The following is a 20,630-nucleotide window of genomic DNA, read 5'->3' as shown; positions in this document are numbered from 1 at the left end:
TCCGCCAATGGGACAGACGCCCGGCAGCTGTCTGGTCGGTCCAATCAGGAGGGCGGAAGGGGCGGGCGCTAAGGTACGTGGCTAAACGCGCCCTGGGGGAGGGGAAGCTCCGGGTCAGGGAGCAAACCCGGCACAAGATGGCGGCGGTAGCGGCTGTGGAGGCGCGTAGGAGGCGGTGAGGAGACCGGATCCCGGGGGCGCACCCGGGACGCCCCCAGACCCCCAGACCCCGTTATCTCTCTTTCCTGTATGTTCTCTTGAGGCTTTGCCATCCCTGGCCTCGGGAGAACCCTTTGTTTCTCTGAAGGCGGCCTCAGGTGCCCCCAGACTCTTCGCGGTAGATCCGCGCGGCGTTGGGGGCCCTTGTTCCTGGGATTCTCCACTTCGGCCCGGTGGCTCAAGAAGGCCGCAGCCGTGCGCTCTTGGTTTTGGCCGCTCTCAGCCGCCGCCCTCCCCCGCTGCTTGTGGCGGTTAACGCTGCCGCCTCTTTCCTGCAGTGCGCGGGGCCATCTGGGCGGGGGACGAGACGCGGCCTGGCTTTCAGGAACGCAGCTTGCTGCCCTGCGGCCCCTCAGCCGGGCTGGAAGCACCGCGGCCGGAGGTCTCGTCTGCACGGCCTTTCTTGCCTTCCCCTCGAGAACCCCGGACCCTGCCCTGCCCTTGTCTTCACGTGGACACCAGGATTGTTCGGTGGTCACGGTCGTTGGGCACGGCTAGGGCAGGAGCCCATAAGTTCACAGTCGGTCTGGATGATGTTGCTCAAACACAGCGATGGTTTGGTCTACGTTCTCGAGTTTATATATTACTGGAAAAACGGTTCGGAACAGTCACCAGCGCCACAAAGTGTTTACCGGGACCTAACGGATGTGCTGGGGTGGGAGAGGCGTGTACTGTCGGTGAAAAAAGCGTGGATCGTAAATCCGACTCTCTGGATGCCTGTGATCTGAAACAATAAACGGGTGCACCTTGCCCTTCGACTCATTCCTGACTTTGGCTTGTGACCACCTCTTGCTCAGGAGCGTTCAGGGCATCCCTGAGTTCCTAGGGCCTTCCAGCAGGTCACTTCTGAAAGATTTTTAGAAATCCTATCCCCATTGGCATCTCTCCAAACCCATTTTATTGTGCAAATAGGACTCCAGAGGGTATTTAACTCACTGTACTTTGATTACTGCTGCTTTGGGCGGGTGGACATGGGGTCAGAGGCTCATGGTGTCTGCTGCAGTCACTCAGGACCTGGGCCACATGCCTACCTTTTGAGTTTTCTAGTAGCATTTCTTCTTGTCTTGCTACTGTTTGTTCCTGCTTGGCCTATTAAACTACAAAGTGTGATGTTTTCCTCACCTTTCTGTCTGGCCTGGCTTGCCTAGTGCATTCTTCTGGTACTGGAGGGCTTACTGTGTTCTGTCATCTCCTTTCTGGTGATTAGCTTTCAAGCAGATACTGAGGCTAATGCTGGATACAATGTGTATAGTGGGCCCTACTCTTTAGTTACCCTGTTAGGAGAATGCAGAGTTTTAATGCTGAGCAGCCTGTGTTTTGGTTTTTTCTCCCCTGTTGGATACACTTCTCAGAGTGTTCTCGTAGACTACCTACATCAGTCACTGGGCACTCATGTTTAACATGCAGGTTCCCTGGGGCCTGGGAATCTTCATATAATAAACACTGCACGTAATTCTTTTTTTTAACAGACATTAATATTTGAGAACCCCTGTTTAGGATTTACTCAGAATGGATGAATAGAGCCTCCAAAGTAAAGCCTGTTAGCCCCTTGTCTGTCATTTAGTGTCATGTTGGAGAAGTGACAAGTCTGTAGTAAACTTGGGGTGATGGTCCTCAATGAAGCAGGCCCTGCTAGTGGTTAGTGCTCTGTGTTGTGCATCATGAAGTGCGTGGGCTCCGGAGTCAGGCAGAGCTGAGTTCAGTCCCAGTTTCTCCTTATACAGGCTGTTCAATCTTGGATGAATTATTGAACCTTTTATACCTCAATTTTCCCATCTGGGAAAAAACCAATCCTGTATTCACCAGGGAAACAGTGAAAGAAAGGACAAAGAGTGTGTATAAAGAATTGGGTCGGAACACTGGTTGCCCATTAGAATTGTTTAAGGGAGCTTCTTAAAAATTGATGTCCAGGTCCCGCTTTAGACCAATTAGATCAGAATATAGGGGAGAGACCTGGGCATTGACACTATTGAAAACTGCAGGTGGAGCTGGAAATTTGGGTTTTAAAGTGGTTAGCCAGGACCTTGGGGTACTTTAGAACTCAGTACAGGTTAGCTCTTACATTCTTTTCAAGCTTTGGTAGTGATGATGGTGCCTTATGTCAAAGATAACGGAGTAGCGATCAGAGGGACAGGATGGCTAGGGTTTTAGGGATGTTAGGACCCTAGGAACTGTGACCAGCCGGCTAACTGAGGGCACATCTTTTAACTTTTTCCCTGTAGCTCCACCCAATGTCTTGCTGCTGGAAAGACATAGTTTACTTTGTTTCTCTGTTCCACACACATGGTACCACCAGTTCCCCTGGGACTGGCTGTTACTGTTCCTTTCCTCTGAGAGACTGATGTAACCTGAGTCAATACCAGGGCCTCTGAAGGCCAAAGATCCTTTGTCCACTTCCTCTGCCTTTTGAAGGGAAGGTGTAAGTGAGCCAACTCCTCAGGCCTGACACTTAACCCCATGTCCACTCTGCCTTCTTTTGTTTAATGGGGACTCCCATCTTTATCCCCTCTTAGGGTTGTGGTGGGAAGAGGCCGCCACCTCTAAATCTGCGGCCCTTTCCGACTCTGCTGATTGTTCCCTCTTTGTCTTTTTTCCCCTTAGGTCTTGGACAGGTTTGGTACTGGCTTGTTTGGGGGTCTGCCTGGGAATTACCCTTGCTGTGGATAGAAGCAACTTTAAGACCTGTGAAGAGAGCTCCTTCTGCAAGTATGATATTTCTGGGAGACTGGAATGGGAAGTAGAGTAATGTGGGAGGTGTCTGTGGCAGGTGAGGTAGCCTGGGGCACTGCAACTGATAGAAGGGCTTAGGGGCCTTGGGGTACCCTCCCACCTTCTCAGTCATTTCACTTGGCAGGAGACAGCGAAGCATACGGCCAGGCCACTCTCCATACCGAGCCTTGCTGGACTCTCTGCAGCTTGGTCCTGATGCCCTCACAGTTCATCTGATCAACGAGGTCACCAAGGTCAGGGGAGAAAAGGAAGAATCTGGTAGGGGTGGGGAGATGGCTGAGGGGTAATTCGGTAAGGGGGAACAGGTAGCCAACATCTAATATTTACTCAGATCCCTTAGGCAAAGGGCTAGTAGGAGGAGACCCCTCAGGAGGGAAATGGCTTCAGAGGACATTCCATGGGGTAGCCTTTTCCTTTGTCCAGACTCACATCTCTGCCTCCACAGGTGCTGCTGGTACTGGAGCTCCAGGGGCTTCAAAAGAACATGACCCGGATCAGGATTGATGAACTAGAGCCCCGGCGGCCCCGATACCGTGTGCCAGACGTCTTGGTGGCTGATCCCCCCACAGCTCGGTAAATTTTTCCTGAGACATATCCATGGCTCTTTTCTGCTTCCTAATGAGCCTTTATTTGACAACTGATTCTCTTTTCCACGTTGGGATAAAGCTGACTAGTACCTTGCCGCTCTCCTCAGCCTTCCCCCATCTCTATCTCCTGTTTCATTGATTTTCTCTCTCATCCTTTATCATCATTTATTTAGCAGACACATGTTGCTTCCTCTTCTGGGCCAGGCCTGGGCGAGGTGTTGGCGATGTAAGAGGAAATAAACAAGGCCATGGAGCTTGCCCTCCAGGAATTGTGTCTGTGGCTGATCCCTTCCCTTCCCTTCTCGTCTCCCTTTCTTGTCTTGTCTCCTCTCATCTTTCTTTTCTTCCTTTCCTTCTTTCTTTCCTCTTTTCTTTTTCTCTTTCTTTTTCTTTCTTCCTTCCTTCCTTACCTTTCCTTTTCTTCTTTTCTTTCTTTTTTCCCCTGTATTTCTCCTCCCTTCCCTCCCTTCTTTCTCTCTTCTCCTCAGATTTTCAGAATAGAACTACTCAAATTCTTGGGTCATGACACATTGTCATCATTATACCATGCATGACTCTGTTAAGAATATAATTTAGAAAATAACATAAACCCTTCACCCAACCCAAGTATGTACTTCTCAATATCCTGTACCCCTGACTTCAGAGGTGATTGTTATTCTGAACTTGTTTATTCCCTTGTTTTTCTTTTTTATTCTTACAGTATCATGTGTATATGTATGTAAGCACATACATAACGTACACATACTTGTGTACATGTGCCTAAGCAATAAATTATGTGTTTTTGAGCTTTATAGGAAAAGTATCTCAGCGAATATGGCCTTTTGGGATTTTCTTTTTCACCTAATTATGTATAAATCTGTTGTGTGTAGCTTTAGAAATTCATTTTTACTGCTGTGTAATATTGTGTTATATGAGTATATCCCAACTTATTTTTCCATTTCTGTGTTGATGGGCATTTGGGTGGTTTCCAGTGTTTTGCTGTTCAGAGCATTGGCGTGAACATTCTTGTCCATGTCTCTGGTGTCCCTGTGCAGGAGTTTCTCTTTGCTATACAGCTAGGAGAGCTGCAGGGTTGTAAAATATGGAAATAATCAACTTTCTAAGATAAAGCCAAAGTGGCTTACCAATTTACACTTCCACTACCAATATACAAGGGGTTTATTGAACTGCATCCTCTCCAGCTGTTGGTACTACTGGACTTAATTTTTGTCAATGGAATGGCTATAGGATGATATCATGTGGTGGTCTTGGTGTGCTTGTCTTTCCCAGTTGATTGATGAAATTGAGCATGTCTGTGTTTATCTGTCATTGTGGTTTACTGTTCTGTGAAATGGAAATTCACAGCTCTGTTCGTTTTCCTTTTATGTTACTTACCCTTGCTGATTTGTAGAAATTCATTAGTCTTGATACCAACTCTTTATCACTTACGTGTATTGCAGCTGTCCTTTCCCAGGTTGTAGCTTATTTTTTTACTTTCCTAAAGGTGTCTTGAAAAAAATTTTCTTATTTTAGAATAGTTTTCGATTTATAGGAAAGTTTCAAGAATATTATGAGAGTTATTGTAGGCCCTGTACAGTTGTTTTCCCCTACTTGTTGACATTACTGTGGTATATGTGTCATACCTGGTGAACTGATACCTTGTTAATAACTGAAGTTCTTATTTTGTTAATTGAAGTATAGTTGATGTACAATATTATGTAAGTTATAGGTGTACAGCTTAGTGATTCACAATTTTTAAAGGTTATACTCCACTTACAGGTATTATAAAATATTGGCTATATTTCCTGTGTTATATAATGTTACCCATGTAGCTTAAAGTACATATTTTATTCAGATTTCTTTAGGTTTTACCTAATGTCCTTTTTTTTCTTCATGATCCCATCCAGGATACCATTTTATATTTAGCTGTCATATTTCCTTAGTCTCTTTCCTTAAGATTAGAACACGTTCTCAGATTTTTTCCTGTTTTGATACCCTTAAAGATATCTTTCAATAAATAGAAATTCTGAATTTTATTCTGAATTTTATGTTGTCTGGTATATCAGTCTCTTACCTTCTGTTGTTAGCATCTTCTAAGTTGTGTTTAAATAATCCTTCTCTACCTCAGAGTCAGAAAAATATTTTCTTTATATTTTCTTCTAAAGATTTACTTCTAAATTTTGTCATAATCTGTCTGGAGTTGATATTTGTTTTTGGTATGAGATAGGAATGTGATACCATTTTTTTCTTACACAGAAAATCTGTGTTTCCTCTCCATTATTGGATAGTCCTCCTGACCTCACTGAACAGCCGTGCTACCTGTTACATTTCAAAGTTCTAAGTATGTGTGGGTCTGTTTCCAGGCTCTTTATTTGGTTCCTTTGGTCAGCTTGTCTATCCCTGTACTATCACCACACTGCCTGTATAGCTTTTAGCAGGTCCCGTCTCTTCAGAAGTGTTGTGACTATTCCTGGCCCTTTGCACTGCTTTATGCCCTTTTGATATCTTTCCCAGGCTTTCTGTCTCTGGCCAGGATGACAACAGTGTGGAGCTAACCATGGCTGAGGGACCCTACAAAATCATCTTGACAGCACGGCCATTCCGCCTCGATCTGTTGGAGGACCGCAGCCTTCTGCTCAGTGTCAATGCCCGAGGACTCTTAGAGTTTGAGCACCAGAGGGCCCCCAGGGTCTCGTGAGTACAGGGGTCAGGACTGAAGGAGACCTAGTGTGAAGGAACCTAGGGGTGTCGTAGGGCCTGGCACTGGGCCACCTGGAGGAGTCAGGGTGGTAGTACAGCCAGGTAGGGGTTGGGTGCTGGGAGACACTGACCGTCAGGGAAGGCAGGAAGTAGACCTGGGTTGCAGTTTTCTCCATTTCCTGTACAGATCAGGAGGCAGTCACTTTTGTCCCTGAGCTGTACCCTGGGCACCTCCTCTGGGAGGCCTGCCTAGGTCTGCCTTTCCCTCTTCCCCCTTTCACACCATCACATTTCCCGGATTTATTTTCTTCCTTTTTTTTTTTTTTTGTTGTTGTTTTTTTGTTTTTGTTTTGTTTTTTGTTTTTAATTTCTCCCCCCACCCCATCTCTGGAAGTTTGTCGACTGAAACTCACTTTTATGTTTCTGTTTTTGTGTTGGTTTTGTGCCTCCTTTTCCCTTCCCTTACCCATTTCCTCCTGCCCCAGTTTCTCGGATAAAGTTAGTCTCACGCTCGGTAGCATTTGGGATAAGATCAAGAACCTTTTCTCTAGGTAAATCCATGGCCACTGGTACTGTATCTATTCCTCTGCCTTTACCCGCCCTTCACTCTGGCCCCCAGGGAAGATGCCCCAGACCCTTCCATGCCCTGCCCTTCATTCACTCCTCTTTCCCCAGCTGTATGGCCTCTGGTCACTATTCCCTGTTCCTCTGGCTGGGAGCACCCTGGGAGAAGGAAATCCTTGAGGAGTGTAGGGAGCTTCTTGCTTTGCCAAGGGGCGGAGAGATGCTGCCTATTACTGGGGTTCCTGGCTCTCAGCTGGGGTGCGCTGAGGCCCTGGGCAGAGCTGCTTGCCAGCTGCCCTTGAAAGCATTCTTTGGCAGAACCTTTTGTTTGTGTCCCTTGTATATCTGTAGAGGCTTGACCATAGTTATAATCCACCTGCCTTTGCAAAACCCTGTGACGGCCAAGAGGCTGAGGCCCAGTGAGGGAAGTTGGGGCCAGAGTCCCTTGGTGGAGGCAGCAGGGCCAGGACTGGCATTCCAAACCCAGGCCCTTGAACCTGCCTGCCTGTCCTCCTGGAATGCTGGCAGAGGCTGGTGGTTCGGCCTGTGTGTGGAAGGCACCTCCTGGTGGCATTTACTCCCCACTTCCCTTTCTCATTTCTTTTCCCATCCTTTGCACACTGGGGTTTCCCCTCCAAGCTTTAACATTCAGTCCCTTCCTCCAATGCCTTCGTTCCTTTGGACCCTTGGCTCTCTATTCCCTCACCCCTCCTTCCACTAGCCCCTCATCCCTGCCCTCTCTGGATTGGAGCAGACAGCTCTCCTACCTTCCAGGCAAGGATCAAAAGACCCAGCTGAGGGCGATGGGGCCCAGCCCGAGGAAACACCTGGGGATGGTGACAAGGCAAGTTGATGGGGGTGGGTGGTTGGAGCACAGGGCTGGCTGGGAGGCTGGAGGGGAAAGGCCCATGAGAAATTTGAGCTTAGTCTGGCTATCAGGGATGGGATTTAGAAAACAGATGGGGAAAGAGAGAGGACTGGTATGATTGGGTAGTGGTCTGCTTTCCTCCTTCCAGCCAGAGGAGACCCAGGGGAAGGCAGAGAAAGATGAGCCAGGAGCCTGGGAAGAGACATTCAAAACTCACTCTGACAGCAAGCCCTATGGTGAGGGGCTGGGGAGCCTTGGGCAGGGGTGCAGGGAGTCCTCACCAAGCAGAAGCTCTGGAGCTCATCTTGTGCTTTCCTTCCAGGCCCCACTTCTGTGGGTTTGGACTTCTCTCTGCCAGGCATGGAGCATGTGTATGGGATCCCCGAGCATGCAGACAACCTGAGGCTGAAGGTCACTGAGTGAGTCCCACGGTGACATCAGGATATGGGGGGAGGAAAGGGGTCACAAGTCAGGGCTGTGGGAGATGTGCACACAGATTGGCTACTCTAGAAAGGCACGGATCACTTCCTGTGCCCAGAGCACCTTTGGCGATCAGGAAATTCTGCGTGGAGAAAGGGCAGAGGGGCCAGTTCTTAGTCCTCATCCGTGTCTGTGGGTTGAGGGCTGTTTGTGTCATGGCCCGGTGCCAGTCTGTCTTTCTGCCTGCAGGGGTGGGGAGCCGTATCGCCTCTACAATTTGGATGTATTCCAGTATGAGCTGTACAACCCCATGGCCCTGTACGGGTCTGTGCCTGTGCTCTTGGCACACAGCCCTCATCGGGACCTGGGCATCTTCTGGCTCAACGCTGCGGAGACCTGGGTTGACATATCCTCCAACACTGCAGGGAAGGTGAGAGCCTGGCCATGGGGAGCAATAAGGGAGGGAGTTGTCAGGCCTTGAGACAAAGGAGTTCGGTAGGGGCATGTGCTTTGAAGAGGCTGGCAGGGTGGCCTGTTTGGATACCTGTTTAAGGATTGGGTGAGAGAGGGGCCCTGGGCCTGGTGAGCAGCATATGAGTTCCCTGGTCGCTCCCAGAAGACACACACTCCTGGGGAAGGTTCATTTCTGCATTTATTATCAGTATGTTTATTATTGAGTATGCACTGTGAGCTAGACACTTTTCTAGGTGCTGGGAATGCATTGCTTAGTGAGGTAGGAAAGGTCCTCACTCTCAAGGAGGAAGACAGAGGTTGAACAGGTGACAAAGAGGGCAAAATTAGTTCAGTGGTGGTAAGTGCTAAGAAGGAAATGCAGCCCTCACATGCTGGGAATGGGGGCAGTGCTGCTTATGATGGGGTCCAGGAAAACCTCATTTAATCTCAGCCCAAAGTGACTCAAGGAGCCAGCTGTGTGGGGCCTCTGCGGAGAACACTGCTGCTTTGTCTTTGGGTTGGGAAGTGAGAGGGTGGTGTGGGAGCTCTGTCTGGTTCCCTCTACAGACCCTGTTTGGGAAAATGCTAGACTACCTCCAGGGCTCTGGGGAGACCCCACAGACAGATGTTCGCTGGATGTCGGAGAGTGGCATCATCGATGTCTTCCTGCTGCTTGGGCCCTCCATCTCTGACGTCTTCCGGCAGTACGCTAGTCTCACAGGTACGTGGCGTCCCTACTCTGTCAACCTACAGCCTCCTTCGCTGGCCCTTGTCTTCTTGAGAGGGGTGACTGCATTTTCAGAAGTCCCTTGCCTCGGCCTGATCTCTATAGTCTCATGCCCTTTCACCTCCCTTGATTTCTGGGCATCCCCATTGGCCCCATGTTGAGCCTGACCCCACTGTGACTCCCGTCCCTCACTGAACCTACAGGCACCCAGGCATTGCCCCCGCTCTTCTCCCTCGGCTACCACCAGAGCCGCTGGAACTACCGGGACGAGGCTGATGTTCTGGAAGTCAATCAGGGCTTTGATGATCACAACATGCCCTGCGATGTCATCTGGCTGGACATTGAGCATGCTGATGGCAAGCGGTACTTCACCTGGGACCCTAGCCGTTTCCCCCAGCCCCTCTCCATGCTTGAGCATTTGGCCTCCAAGAGACGGAAGGTAAGAGAGCTGAAGCTGTGGTTGGTTTTCTCAGGCATAATAGCCTTGGAGAACTCTGACCACCCATATTCCTTTCCCCCAGCTGGTGGCCATTGTGGACCCCCACATCAAGGTGGCTTCTGGCTACCGTGTACATGAAGAGTTACAGAGCCTGGGTCTGTATGTTAAAACCCGGGATGGCTCTGACTATGAGGGCTGGTGCTGGCCAGGTAGGTGGGCTCATAATTGAGGAAGGCTGTTGGGAGACCAAGGAGGTAGAATGGAGGCCATTTTGCCCCTTGGGAGTTGAAAGCCACCCTTGACTTTTTCTAGGCTCAGCTGGTTACCCTGATTTCACCAATCCCAGGATGAGGGCCTGGTGGGCTAACATGTTCAGCTTTGACAATTACGAGGTATGGCAGCCCCTCCCCGACCTGCCTCTGTGTTTCCCTGCTGCCTCCTGGGATCAGTCATTCTCTGCTCACCAACCCTGCTATGGTTGGTTGCTTATAAGATAGGGGGGCTTATGCAATAGGGGGCCTTGATGATCCTGGGAGGGCCCTGAAAAATGAATCTTTCGGGATTCCTAGGAGCTCTCTGCTCACAGTTTGTCTTCTTCCTCCCTTCTGTCCTCTGTCCCCATTTTCTGTCTCTTCTCAGGGCTCAGCTCCCAACCTCTATATCTGGAATGACATGAACGAACCATCCGTATTCAATGGTCCTGAGGTTACCATGCTCAAAGATGCCCAGCATCATGGGGGCTGGGAGCACCGAGACGTGCATAACCTCTATGGCCTCTACGTGGTAAGGGGCTGGGAGAGGAAAGACCAGGGGCCGGGAACTTGCATCAGTGACAGCTGGCTTTTGCTCCTCACTGTGCGTCCTCTTTCCTCTTCCCACGCAGCACATGGCGACTGCTGATGGGCTGGTGCTGCGCTCTGGAGGCATAGAACGCCCCTTTGTCCTGAGTAGGGCTTTCTTCGCTGGCTCCCAGCGCTTTGGTAAGATTGGAGAATAGAGCAGTGACAGAGGGACCTGGGCCTGGTTCTTGGAGAAATCTGTCCCAGAGAGGTGTGCACCTCTTCCAGCTGTGTGCTTGAAGGGAAGCAAGGAGTGGGAGGTCCAGTCCCCATTCTAGTGCTCTTGTCAACTCTCCCATCTTCAGCAGGACCTTGGGGGCCTCAGAGCAGATGTGGCAGGTCAGAGAGGTCAACTGTATAAAAGACTGAGCCCCTTAACTGTTTGCAAGCGTCCTTCTTCTTGTCTTCCTCAGGAGCCGTGTGGACAGGGGACAACACTGCTGAATGGGAGCATCTGAAGATCTCTATTCCTATGTGTCTCAGCTTGGCGCTGGTCGGACTTTCCTTCTGTGGGGGTGAGAAGGGGAGGAATTTGGGGTCTTGGTTTGACGAGAGAGGAGCAAGGTAGAGGGTACAAAACTGAGGCAGGAGCAGAGAACGGAGAGTCAAGGGTAGGGCCTTGGAGGGCTCCTAAGGCAGTAGCCCTCCTTCCCCTTCTTTTCCAACCTGCTTCCTCCCTCCCCTCTCCAGCGGATGTGGGCGGCTTCTTCAAAAATCCAGAGCCAGAGCTGCTTGTGCGCTGGTACCAGATGGGTGCCTACCAGCCATTCTTCCGGGCACATGCCCACTTGGACACTGGCCGGCGAGAGCCGTGGCTGTTACCATCTCAGTACCATGACATAATCCGAGATGCCTTGGGCCAGCGATATTCTTTGCTGCCCTTCTGGTACACCCTCTTCTATCAGTCTCATCGTGAAGGGATTCCCGTCATGAGGTAAGGCATTCAGCTGGGTGTGTGTAGAGTGTGGGCTGGGGTCGCTGGGAGACAGTGGGGCCTGGGCTCCGTCTCTGGGACTCTTTCTTCACTCATCAGGGCCTTTTAAAGTAGGCCAATCTGATTTTAAGGTCAAGAATAAGAAGAGACCAATAGGGGTGAACAGCAGTAAGTGTTACTGAGTGCTTATGACATACCAGGCATTATCCATCACTATCCTGAAAGCTTGAAACGGTTCAGACAAGTGTCCTGTCCTTGTGGAACTTACATTGTTGGGAGGAAGACAGAGATATGTAAACAAACATGTAAATAAGAAAACTGCCAACACCGACAAGTTCTTTGAAAAAAATGGAACAGGGTAATGAAATTAGGTTCCACCAACAGGCCATGTAGAGATGAGGCCTGACTGATGAGTAAGATAGACTTTTATAATCTGGAGGAAGAATGTTCCAAGCAGGGGAGACCGCAAGTGCAAAAATTATGAAATGGAAATGAGTCTTGTTGTGTTCCAGGAGTAGGAAAAAAACCCAGTGTGTCTCGGGGGTAAGGAACCAGAGGGAGAGGTTAGGGGATGAGGTGGAGTGGAAAATTCGACCTGATCCTGGAGGGCTCTTCAGACCAGAATAATGAAGTGGCCATTTGAAGGTCGCTGTGTTTCCAGACGGGGCAGGGGAGGAGGAGGCAGGGAGATGGGTTAGGAAGTTAAATGACTAGACCAAAGTGAGGTTGTGTAGCTGAGACCTTAAACCTGCTGGGCTGTCAGGCTGCCAGCTCCGGGGTGCTTACTCCTGTGCTGTTCTTATTGCCAGTTCTTGGGGGCAGCATCTCTGACTTCTGCCAAAACAGCAAGGATCTTCCTTTCTTGTCTTGCTTCCTTCCTAGGCCCCTATGGGTGCATTATCCTCAGGATGTGACCACCTTCAGTATAGATGATCAGTTCCTGCTCGGTGAGAAACGGGGAGGACAGGGGGACAGTTGGTGGTGGGTTGGGATAGGGCCGAGAAGAAGCAAGCACTGTTTGTGGAGATATGTCTGTGGATGCCCAGGGAGGGAGGAGTGAGGCCACTGGTGCAAGAGGGTGGGCGCTTTGGGGCTCCCTCTCCGGGAACTGATCTCCCCGAATCAGAGTTGATTCTGCTGTGTTTTAGGGGATGCAATGCTGGTTCACCCTGTATCAGACTCTGGGGCTCATGGCGTGCAGGTCTATCTGCCTGGCCAAGGGGAGGTGAGTTAAGGAAAGGTGTGGTGGGGAAAGATGGTGGAGGTCAAGGAGGGTAAATAGGATAGGAGTCCTCTGTGCAGTGAGTGACCAAATATATCCCCTGCCACCCACAGGTGTGGTATGACATTCAGAGCTACCAGAAGCATCATGGCCCCCAGACCCTGTACCTGCCTGTAACTCTAAGCAGTGTGAGTATGCCTGGTTTAGCTACCAGCTCCATCTGCCTGTAGGTTTCCAGAAGGGGAGAGAGTGTATACTTTGGAGTCTAGTTCCTTAGGGGCACAGATGTGCAAGAGCAGAAGATGGTGCAGGGCCCAGGATCCAACAGCAGGGCTACATCATCCCAGCACTGCTCTTGCCCTAGATCCCCGTGTTCCAGCGTGGAGGGACAATAGTGCCAAGATGGATGCGAGTGCGGCGTTCTTCAGACTGTATGAAGAATGACCCCATCACTCTTTTTGTTGCACTCAGCCTCCAGGTGAGCACATAGGCAGGGAGCCTCCTCAACCAACTGCTTACCTTCCTGGATTCAGTCCCCTGGGGATGTGCTCCTCACTCCCTCTTGGACTCAGGCTCTCACCTATCCCACTTTCCTGCTCAGGGTACAGCCCAAGGAGAGCTCTTTCTAGATGATGGGCACACGTTCAACTATGAGACTCGCCATGAGTTCCTGCTGCGTCGATTCTCATTCTCTGGCAACACCCTTGTCTCCAGGTAAAGAGGTATTCCTTGGCAGCCTCTGGAGGAGGAGGAGGCTGTGCCTCAGGGATGCTTACAGCTCCTGTGCCCTTTTCTTGTATCATGGTCTTGCTCTGCTCCCCTCCTTCTCTGACATGTTTTTTCCTGATGGGTATCCATTTTTGCTTCCTCCAGCTCAGCAGACCCTAAAGGCCACTTTGAGACACCAATCTGGATTGAGCGGGTGGTGATAATAGGGGCTGGAAAGCCAGCAAGTGTGGTACTCCAGACAGAAGGTGAGTGGTCTGCCCCTGAGTAGGGAAGGAGGGGAAGCAGGAGCAGGGTCGGGGACCCCCCTGCCTGTAGGAAAGTAGTTGCTATGACTATGGCACTCTTTCTTCTTCCTCTACCAGGATCTGAAAGCCGCCTGTCCTTCCAGCATGACCCTGAGACCTCTGTGTTGATCCTGCGCAAGCCTGGTGTCAATGTGGCATCCGACTGGAGTATTCACCTGCGATAACCCAAGGGATGTGGGGGTGGGATGCAGTGGTGATGAGAGTTACTCTTCCTTCTGCCTTGGAATTTGGCTTTCCCCAGGCTTCACCTTTCTTATACCACGATCCAGATTCTGCCAACATCTGGGCAGGATGAGAGGGCTGTCCCTGGGCTCTGAATTCCTTTGTGATCTCCTGACCTCTCCCACCCCACGACACCAAATCCCCCTTCATCCCCCAGTACTCTGTTGCTCTAACTGGAGCACATTGACCTGTGAAGACCTGGGGACCACAGGGCCCTTGCTCCCTTCTCTTTTCTTTTAGAGGCCCTGAATCTCCTTCAGACCGTCTCCATTCATGTCTCTTGTGTGTTGATGCAATTTCTTGGAAGAAGATTGAGGGCAGTGAGCTTTAGGGCTCCTTTCACCTTCCCCTTCCCTCCCCACCAAACTGCTTTATTCCTTCTTCCTGGCTCTTCTCTGTCAGCCCTCCCCTTTTTATGCCCCACTGATACACTGGGACCACCCCTTACCCTGCTAAGGGACAAATGGATCAAAGGAGTGAGGTTGCTGGAAAACATCCTCTTCCCTGGCCTCCCAACCTTTCCACTCCCTGCTTCTTTCTAGAGCTGCTGCAGTTCTGACAGGGGCAGTTCTACCTCCCCCTGTCCCTTGGGGGAAAGAAGTTTCCACTCCTTAAGAGGGGATGGGCAAAACTTCTTTTGCCTCCTAAAATTTTGTCCCTCTGAGGGGCATTCAAGATGGAGAAATCAGTTGTGGTTTCATCAAATCAGGATCACCTGTATTTATTGCTGGGCGAAGGCTGAGGGTGGGGGGAGATGATCATGTGTGCCCAGGGCTGGCCCAAAGCCCTGGGTGGGGGATGGGGGAGGACTAACTGGGGATGAGGGGGAATATTTGTGGGAGGTTTTTTTTACTTCCTCTTGGCCCCCAGCTGTGACAGGTTTTGATAAAAGGAGAAACAATAAAGAAATAAACCATAAATAACTGTTGGTGTCTGGATTCTAGTTCTGGCCTGAACCACAGACTCAGAAGCCGGAGGGCCTGACATTTTCATTTAGCTTCAGTGTAAGCCTCATTCAGTAAAATGAGTGAGTGCAAGCCTTCTTCAGCTTGCTGGACGCTAATATTTTCATAGAGGAGCCCAGCAAGGGGAGCAGATTTTAGTAGCCTAGTTAATAGTGGTCACCAGAGCTGTTGGGTCCCTCTTGAATAGTAATAGCTGTGTATCAGATGTTCTCACACTGAAGACTGCGTCTCTTTAGCTAGTAGTAAAAAATTTTTCCCTAATGTTTTAGGAAAATGCTTTGTGATAGGAAGTAGTTTCCATTTTGTAGACTGAACACAAGTCCTAGAGATTATTTTACAAGAAACTAGTTTTTGTTTTTTAAGAAAGATGACTACTCAGGATGGCTTATGCCTGCAGCTCAAGAAATACTTCCAGTTTGGGGGAGTGTATAGCTCAGTAGCAGAGTGCATGAGGTCCTAGGTTCAATCCCAGTACCTCCATTAAAAATAAATTTTAAAGAATCTAAGTACCTCCCCCTCAGAAAACAAAACAAAAATCCCACTAAATGAAAAATACATGTTTCCAGTTAATTCTCTGGGAGATAGGGCATTGCCTTCGCATCCTCCCCCCATCCCTCTCCTCATCTGTTTAAGAAATGTGGGTCAGAGAAAACAGTCCTGGAGTCAGGTATCTAGAAGAGACGTAGAAAACTGCACAATGAGAACACAATTTTGGGAAACCTTAGTTACTTACCTGTAAAATGGGGACAATACCATCTATCTCAAAGAACTATGGTGAGGATTGTAGGAGACACACAGCACAGGCTTGGCACATGATAGACCCTAGATTTCACTCACTCGTTTAACAAGTTATTTATTGAGCAACTGTTACTGCGTGCAGTGACTGATGAATGAGTGAATGAATATAAGGAGAAAATCCGCACAGGGGCTGGAGTTCAAGGGGAGGGTCTCAAAACCACTCCTACGTCCCCTACCTGGCTTCTGACCGCCGGCCACGCGCGCCTGACACGCCGGATATGACGTCACCCACTCCCGTGGTTCCCAGAACTAGGTGGTGGGACCGGAAATTAACCCGGAGGGAGGGGGGTGTGCAAACTGACCGGAAGTGGGCCCGGACGGGCGACGCCAGCTCCCAGCTGCCGGGAGCTGGTCAAGAGGAGCGTGTGGAGGGCGGGGCACGGGGCGGGGCCGCTGCAGGGGCGGGGCTTGCGGGGTGGCGGGCGTCGGGCGGGGATCCCTAGTCCCCGCCGGACTCCGCCTGCCCCGGCGCCGGCGGCGGCGCGGCCATGAAGCTGAAGCTGAAGAACGTGTTCCTCGCCTACTTCCTGGTGTCGATCGCCGGCCTCCTCTACGCGCTGGTGCAGCTCGGTGAGCGGGGCGGGGCAGGGGTGCGGCGGACCGGCCCGAGGTCACCCGCCGCCGTGCGTCCCGCCCTGGGGATGAACCCCCGCGTAGACCCCATTCATCCGGCACGGCCCTCTCGCAGCTCTCTGCGGCCTCTGGGCGCACTCCCCTCTCTAGAACGCACCGCAGCTGCCCGCGGCACCTCGGGTGAAATCAGACTCCTTCCCAGAGCCTGCAAGGCCCCGCATGATCCTGCCTCCTTCTGCCTGTCCAGCCCCTTTTCCTTCCCCTCCCGCTCGCTCTGCTCTGGCCACATTGGCTTCATGACAGTTTCTTGAAACCCCCACGCTCATTGTTCTTAAGCACTTAACCTGTTCCGTCTGCCTGTAGTGCTTCTCTCCCAGGTCTTTCCCAGCTGCCTTTCTCATTCTTCAGGTCTCAGCTCAAATGTCACCGCCTCACAGTGGCCTTCCCTGACCACCTTAGCTAAAGTAACTCTTGTTTTTCTGGATTCTCTTCTAGTTTCTCTCCTGCTTGTTTTCTTCCTGGCCCTTACTATAGTTTCTAATGACTTTTATTAATTTGTTCCTTTGCTTAGTGTCTACCTCCTCCACTAAACTGAAACCTCCATGAGGGCAGGGACCATGTCTGTTTGGTTTCCTGCTACATCCGGGGCATAAGGCAGTGCCTCCCAGGAGGAGCATTCAATAAATATTTATCCAATAATGGAATCAGTGAATTTAATGAGTCTTTGGTCATATAGCCAATGGAACAGATTGAACCCTGCCTCTTATACAGGGATTTAGAGACTGGGCCACTTCATGATCCTCAGGTATTTCAGAGACTGTCCTGTTTTAGGAGATCAACTTGTTCTTTACAGCTCCAGAAGGCAAAATTAAGGACCAGAAGGTAGAAGGGATGGAGGCAGATAATCAGCTCAATAGCCAAATGAAAATGGTAATGGATGAAATTATTGAAGTTGGAGAGAGGCTGCTAATTGAAACATGAAGTTCCCTACCGCCAGAGTACATGTAGAAAGCCTGTTAGAGAAGTTGTAAGGAGAGTCCTGCATTAGCTAGTTGAATGAGAAGGTTATGGCCCTTTGGGATGCTGAACATGCTGTGGTTCTCTGCCCCCATCCCTGCTTCCCGGGACCAGGCCAGCCGTGTGACTGCCTCCCTCCCTTGCGGGCAGCAGCAGAGCAGCTTCGGCAGAAGGATCTGAGGATTTCCCAGCTACAAGCCGATCTCCGTCGCCCACCCCCTGCCCCTGCCCAGCCCCCTGAACCCGAGGCTCTGCCTACTATCTATGTTGTTACCCCCACCTATGCCAGGTATGGTCTCTGGTGCACCCAAGACCTGCATGGACCAAGAGGTCGTGGTTGATGATGAGTTTGGGGAGGTGCTGGGCCAGGGAATATTCCTCAAACTAGAGCATGCTGAACGACAGGCTAACTGAACCCTATCGTTGCCGAAAGATTGATGGGAAAATGTTTTCCTATTAAAATAGAGAGGGATAGGGTGGTAATAGCTCAGCGGTAGAGTGGTAGAGTGTGTGCTTAACATGCATGAGGTCCTGGGTTCAATCCCCAGTACCACCATTAAAATAAGTCAATAAAATAAAATAGACAAGGATGTGCGATGAACACAAAATCCCTGAGAAATTTTAAGATAGAACAATAAAGTTGCAAAGAAATCCTGAGCTTGCCAGTGAGTTCACTCTCCTTGGGATCCTTTGGTGAGAAAGTTTGAGAACCTCTGACTAAACTGAAGCAGAAAAGGGTTTGGCTCTATAGTCATACCAGGGTCTAGAAATAGTTACCCCAGCTATTATTTACAGTGTTTACTCTCTGCCACACACTGTGCTAAGTGTGTTCCTTTTTTTTTTTTAAGATAAAATGTAGCTTTATTACTGATACAAACCACCTGGGGAACAGTGGTTTTGGATCTGTAGCCAAAAGGGCTTGCTAACACCTCCCTGTAATCAGATGGCTGACCCATCTCTAGACCCTCTCCCCCTCCTCACACTCACCACCAGTGGTGGGGTGGGCAGGCCCATCTGAAAGATAAAGAAGCCTACAAGAGATTGGGCCCCACTTTCCCAGTTCTTTGTCTAAACTTGGATAAATCTTCCTCCCATGAAGAGCAATGAGTCAAGGGGCTCCTCTAATACTCCACTACCTGGAAACCCAAGCACAGGAGGCAAAGTATCTGGTCTTACTGATATTCTAAAAAGTTATGATCTTTAAAAGTGTAGTGTTGTAAAGCATTATTATTCCCATTTTATAGCCAGGGAAACTGAGGCTTGGGGAATGGCACCATTTCCCCAGGTATCTCACCTAATAAGTTACAAAGCTGGCATTCAAACCCAGATCTGATTTCAAAGCTTGTGCCCTTAATTTATAATCTTCTACAGTCACAGCCCTGGGGGTTGACAGAGGTGAGTGACAGATATGGATTAGAAGAACAGGGCGGGTGAGTGACAGAGTGAAACTGACAGGATGAAAGGAAGTTTGGGTAGTGGTGAGAGAAAGGTCATGGAGGGTGCTCGGAGTGGCCCAGGAGAAGCTATACGTACCTGCTGGAGTGGGCAATTAATGCCTACCGCTTTCCCTCCTGCTGCATCTTTCCCCCTGCAGGCTGGTGCAGAAGGCGGAGCTGGTGCGGCTGTCCCAGACCCTGAGCCTGGTGCCCCGGCTGCATTGGCTGCTAGTGGAGGATGCTGAGGGCCCCACCCCATTGGTCTCAGGGCTACTGGCTGCCTCTGGCCTCCTCTTCACACACCTGGTGGTCCTCACCCCCAAGGCCCAGCGGCTTCGGGAGGGCGAGCCAGGCTGGGTTCGGCCCCGAGGTGTAGAGCAACGGAACAGGGCCCTGGATTGGCTCCGGAGTGGAGGGGGTGCTGTAGGGGGAGAGAAGGACCCACCCCCACCAGGGACCCGGGGAGTCGTGTACTTTGCTGACGATGACAACACCTACAGCCGAGAACTCTTTGAAGAGGTGAGCACTGGGATGGGGATGGGGAAACAGGCTGGGTGGGGCCAGCTTCATCTTTTTCTCCGGGTAAGGAGTGGGGAGCAGCAGGGCAGAGTGACTCAAGTGGTCTTTCCTCTTGTTCCCCTGGGCCACCTCCTGTCTGTTTCTTCTCTCCTGACTTCTGTTAGATGCGCTGGACCCGTGGAGTCTCAGTGTGGCCCGTGGGGCTGGTGGGCGGCCTGCGATTCGAGGGCCCTCGAGTACAGGATGGCCGGGTGGTGGGATTCCACACGGCATGGGAGCCCAACAGGCCCTTCCCAGTGGATATGGCAGGATTTGCTGTCGCCCTGCCCTTGCTATTGGCTAAGCCCAATGCCCGCTTTGATGCTACGGCTCCTCGGGGCCACCTGGAGAGCAGTCTCCTGAGCCACCTTGTAGATCCCAAGGACCTGGAACCACGGGCTGCTAACTGCACTCGGGTAAGGGGATGGAGGTGGGCAAAAGAAATCTGCCTCTGGGATGGATGGTGATGGGAGAAATGGAGTGAGGCCCTGGGGAGCAGGATCATGGATGGGTGTTTGAACCAGGAGAGACCCTTCAGAGCTCAGATTCAAACTTGCTCACTCTACTGAAGGGCAAGCTGGGAGCCAGAGAAGGAAAGTGGTTTCCTGCCACTCTGTCTCTGGGGCACCCATGTGGCACAGAGAGAGTAAGGGATTAAGTCGCATTTTAGAGGCACTAAAGCCTCCCTCCACCCTGCCCTTCAGACTTGGCAGCCAACATGGTGTGTGTAGATGGGGTTGGAGAATCTGCTCTGCACTGAGTAGCACACCAGAGGCCTGGCTGTGGCTGGGCCTGGCTCTAACTGAACCTTTCCTGGGACAGGTTCTGGTGTGGCATACGCGGACAGAGAAACCCAAGATGAAGCAGGAGGAGCAGCTACAGCGGCAGGGCCGAGGCTCAGACCCAGCTGTTGAGGTGTGACGGTGGTCCTCCCCTGCCCACCACCTCATCAGGCACAGACCTGTGGGACTGGGCCCCTGGCCTGCCCAGGATGTGGTTTTCCCAGTCTCAGTCCCTCAGAGCCAGGGTTGGCTCCTCTGCCCCTTCAGCCCCAGGGCGTGGCCCAGCTGCTTCTCCCCTCCCCCAGCCTGCCAGGTGGCACTGCCCACAGGCTAGGGACAAGTAGCCCTTGTATTGAGCCAGATGGGCTCTGTCTGAGGTGGAGCAGAAGGACAGACAGACTCAGGAGGGAGGGTGGCTGAGTAACTGGGTAACTTATTGGGGCTGGGCATGCACTGGGGGGCTGGAGGAGCTGGACTGGACCCTCCCCACCTGAGCATGCAGACCCCCCCTTGCTACCTCCAGAATAAAAACTCTCAACCTGGAGGTTCCTATGTTTTCCTTCA

The 20,630-nt window shown here is 50.9% G+C and overlaps 2 protein-coding genes across 3 annotated transcripts; both read left to right on the top strand.

Moving 5' to 3' along the window:
- The first annotated feature begins 71 nt into the window (after positions 1-71).
- Positions 72-14,860, top strand: GANAB (glucosidase II alpha subunit). Of its 2 annotated transcripts, XM_006214854.4 has the most exons (25): positions 72-175; positions 2,821-2,925; positions 3,074-3,182; positions 3,395-3,522; positions 6,030-6,209; positions 6,701-6,766; positions 7,554-7,623; positions 7,796-7,883; positions 7,970-8,066; positions 8,317-8,497; positions 9,088-9,241; positions 9,451-9,686; positions 9,769-9,895; positions 9,999-10,078; positions 10,326-10,469; positions 10,570-10,666; positions 10,939-11,040; positions 11,216-11,459; positions 12,342-12,406; positions 12,608-12,684; positions 12,795-12,869; positions 13,046-13,159; positions 13,283-13,395; positions 13,555-13,655; positions 13,773-14,860. In XM_006214854.4, the coding sequence occupies exons 1-25, from the start codon at positions 138-140 to the stop codon at positions 13,877-13,879; spliced, it is 2,898 nt and encodes a 965-aa protein (XP_006214916.2). In that variant the 5' UTR covers positions 72-137; the 3' UTR covers positions 13,880-14,860. The 2 variants fall into 2 exon arrangements, with proteins under 2 accessions (XP_006214916.2, XP_006214917.2); XM_006214855.4 differs by lacking the exon at positions 6,701-6,766.
- Positions 14,861-15,976: 1,116 nt separating this feature from the next.
- Positions 15,977-20,610, top strand: B3GAT3 (beta-1,3-glucuronyltransferase 3). The gene is made up of 5 exons (XM_006214858.3): positions 15,977-16,270; positions 17,405-17,579; positions 18,885-19,245; positions 19,410-19,700; positions 20,107-20,610. Exons 1-5 carry the CDS (start codon positions 16,189-16,191, stop codon positions 20,203-20,205), a joined length of 1,008 nt encoding a protein of 335 aa, XP_006214920.1. The 5' UTR covers positions 15,977-16,188; the 3' UTR covers positions 20,206-20,610.
- Positions 20,611-20,630: the final 20 nt, after the last annotated feature.

Source organism: Vicugna pacos, chromosome 10 (genome assembly GCF_048564905.1).
Source record: "Vicugna pacos chromosome 10, VicPac4, whole genome shotgun sequence".
NCBI lineage: Eukaryota > Metazoa > Chordata > Mammalia > Artiodactyla > Camelidae > Vicugna > Vicugna pacos.
This window is presented reverse-complemented; position numbering and strand designations above follow the sequence as displayed.

Bases quoted from the DNA above. Each gene is read 5' to 3' on its own strand.
- GANAB (XM_006214854.4), top strand. From the start codon at position 138: ATGGCGGCGGTAGCGGCTGTGGAGGCGCGTAGGAGGCG. The intron at 8,498-9,087 runs GTGAGAGCCTGG...TTCCCTCTACAG, and splicing joins CCTCCAACACTGCAGGGAAG to ACCCTGTTTGGGAAAATGCT. The intron at 13,160-13,282 runs GTGAGCACATAG...TTTCCTGCTCAG, and splicing joins TTGTTGCACTCAGCCTCCAG to GGTACAGCCCAAGGAGAGCT.
- B3GAT3 (XM_006214858.3), top strand. From the start codon at position 16,189: ATGAAGCTGAAGCTGAAGAACGTGTTCCTCGCCTACTTCCTGGTGTCG. The intron at 17,580-18,884 runs GTATGGTCTCTG...TTCCCCCTGCAG, and splicing joins GTTACCCCCACCTATGCCAG to GCTGGTGCAGAAGGCGGAGC. The intron at 19,701-20,106 runs GTAAGGGGATGG...TTCCTGGGACAG, and splicing joins GGGCTGCTAACTGCACTCGG to GTTCTGGTGTGGCATACGCG.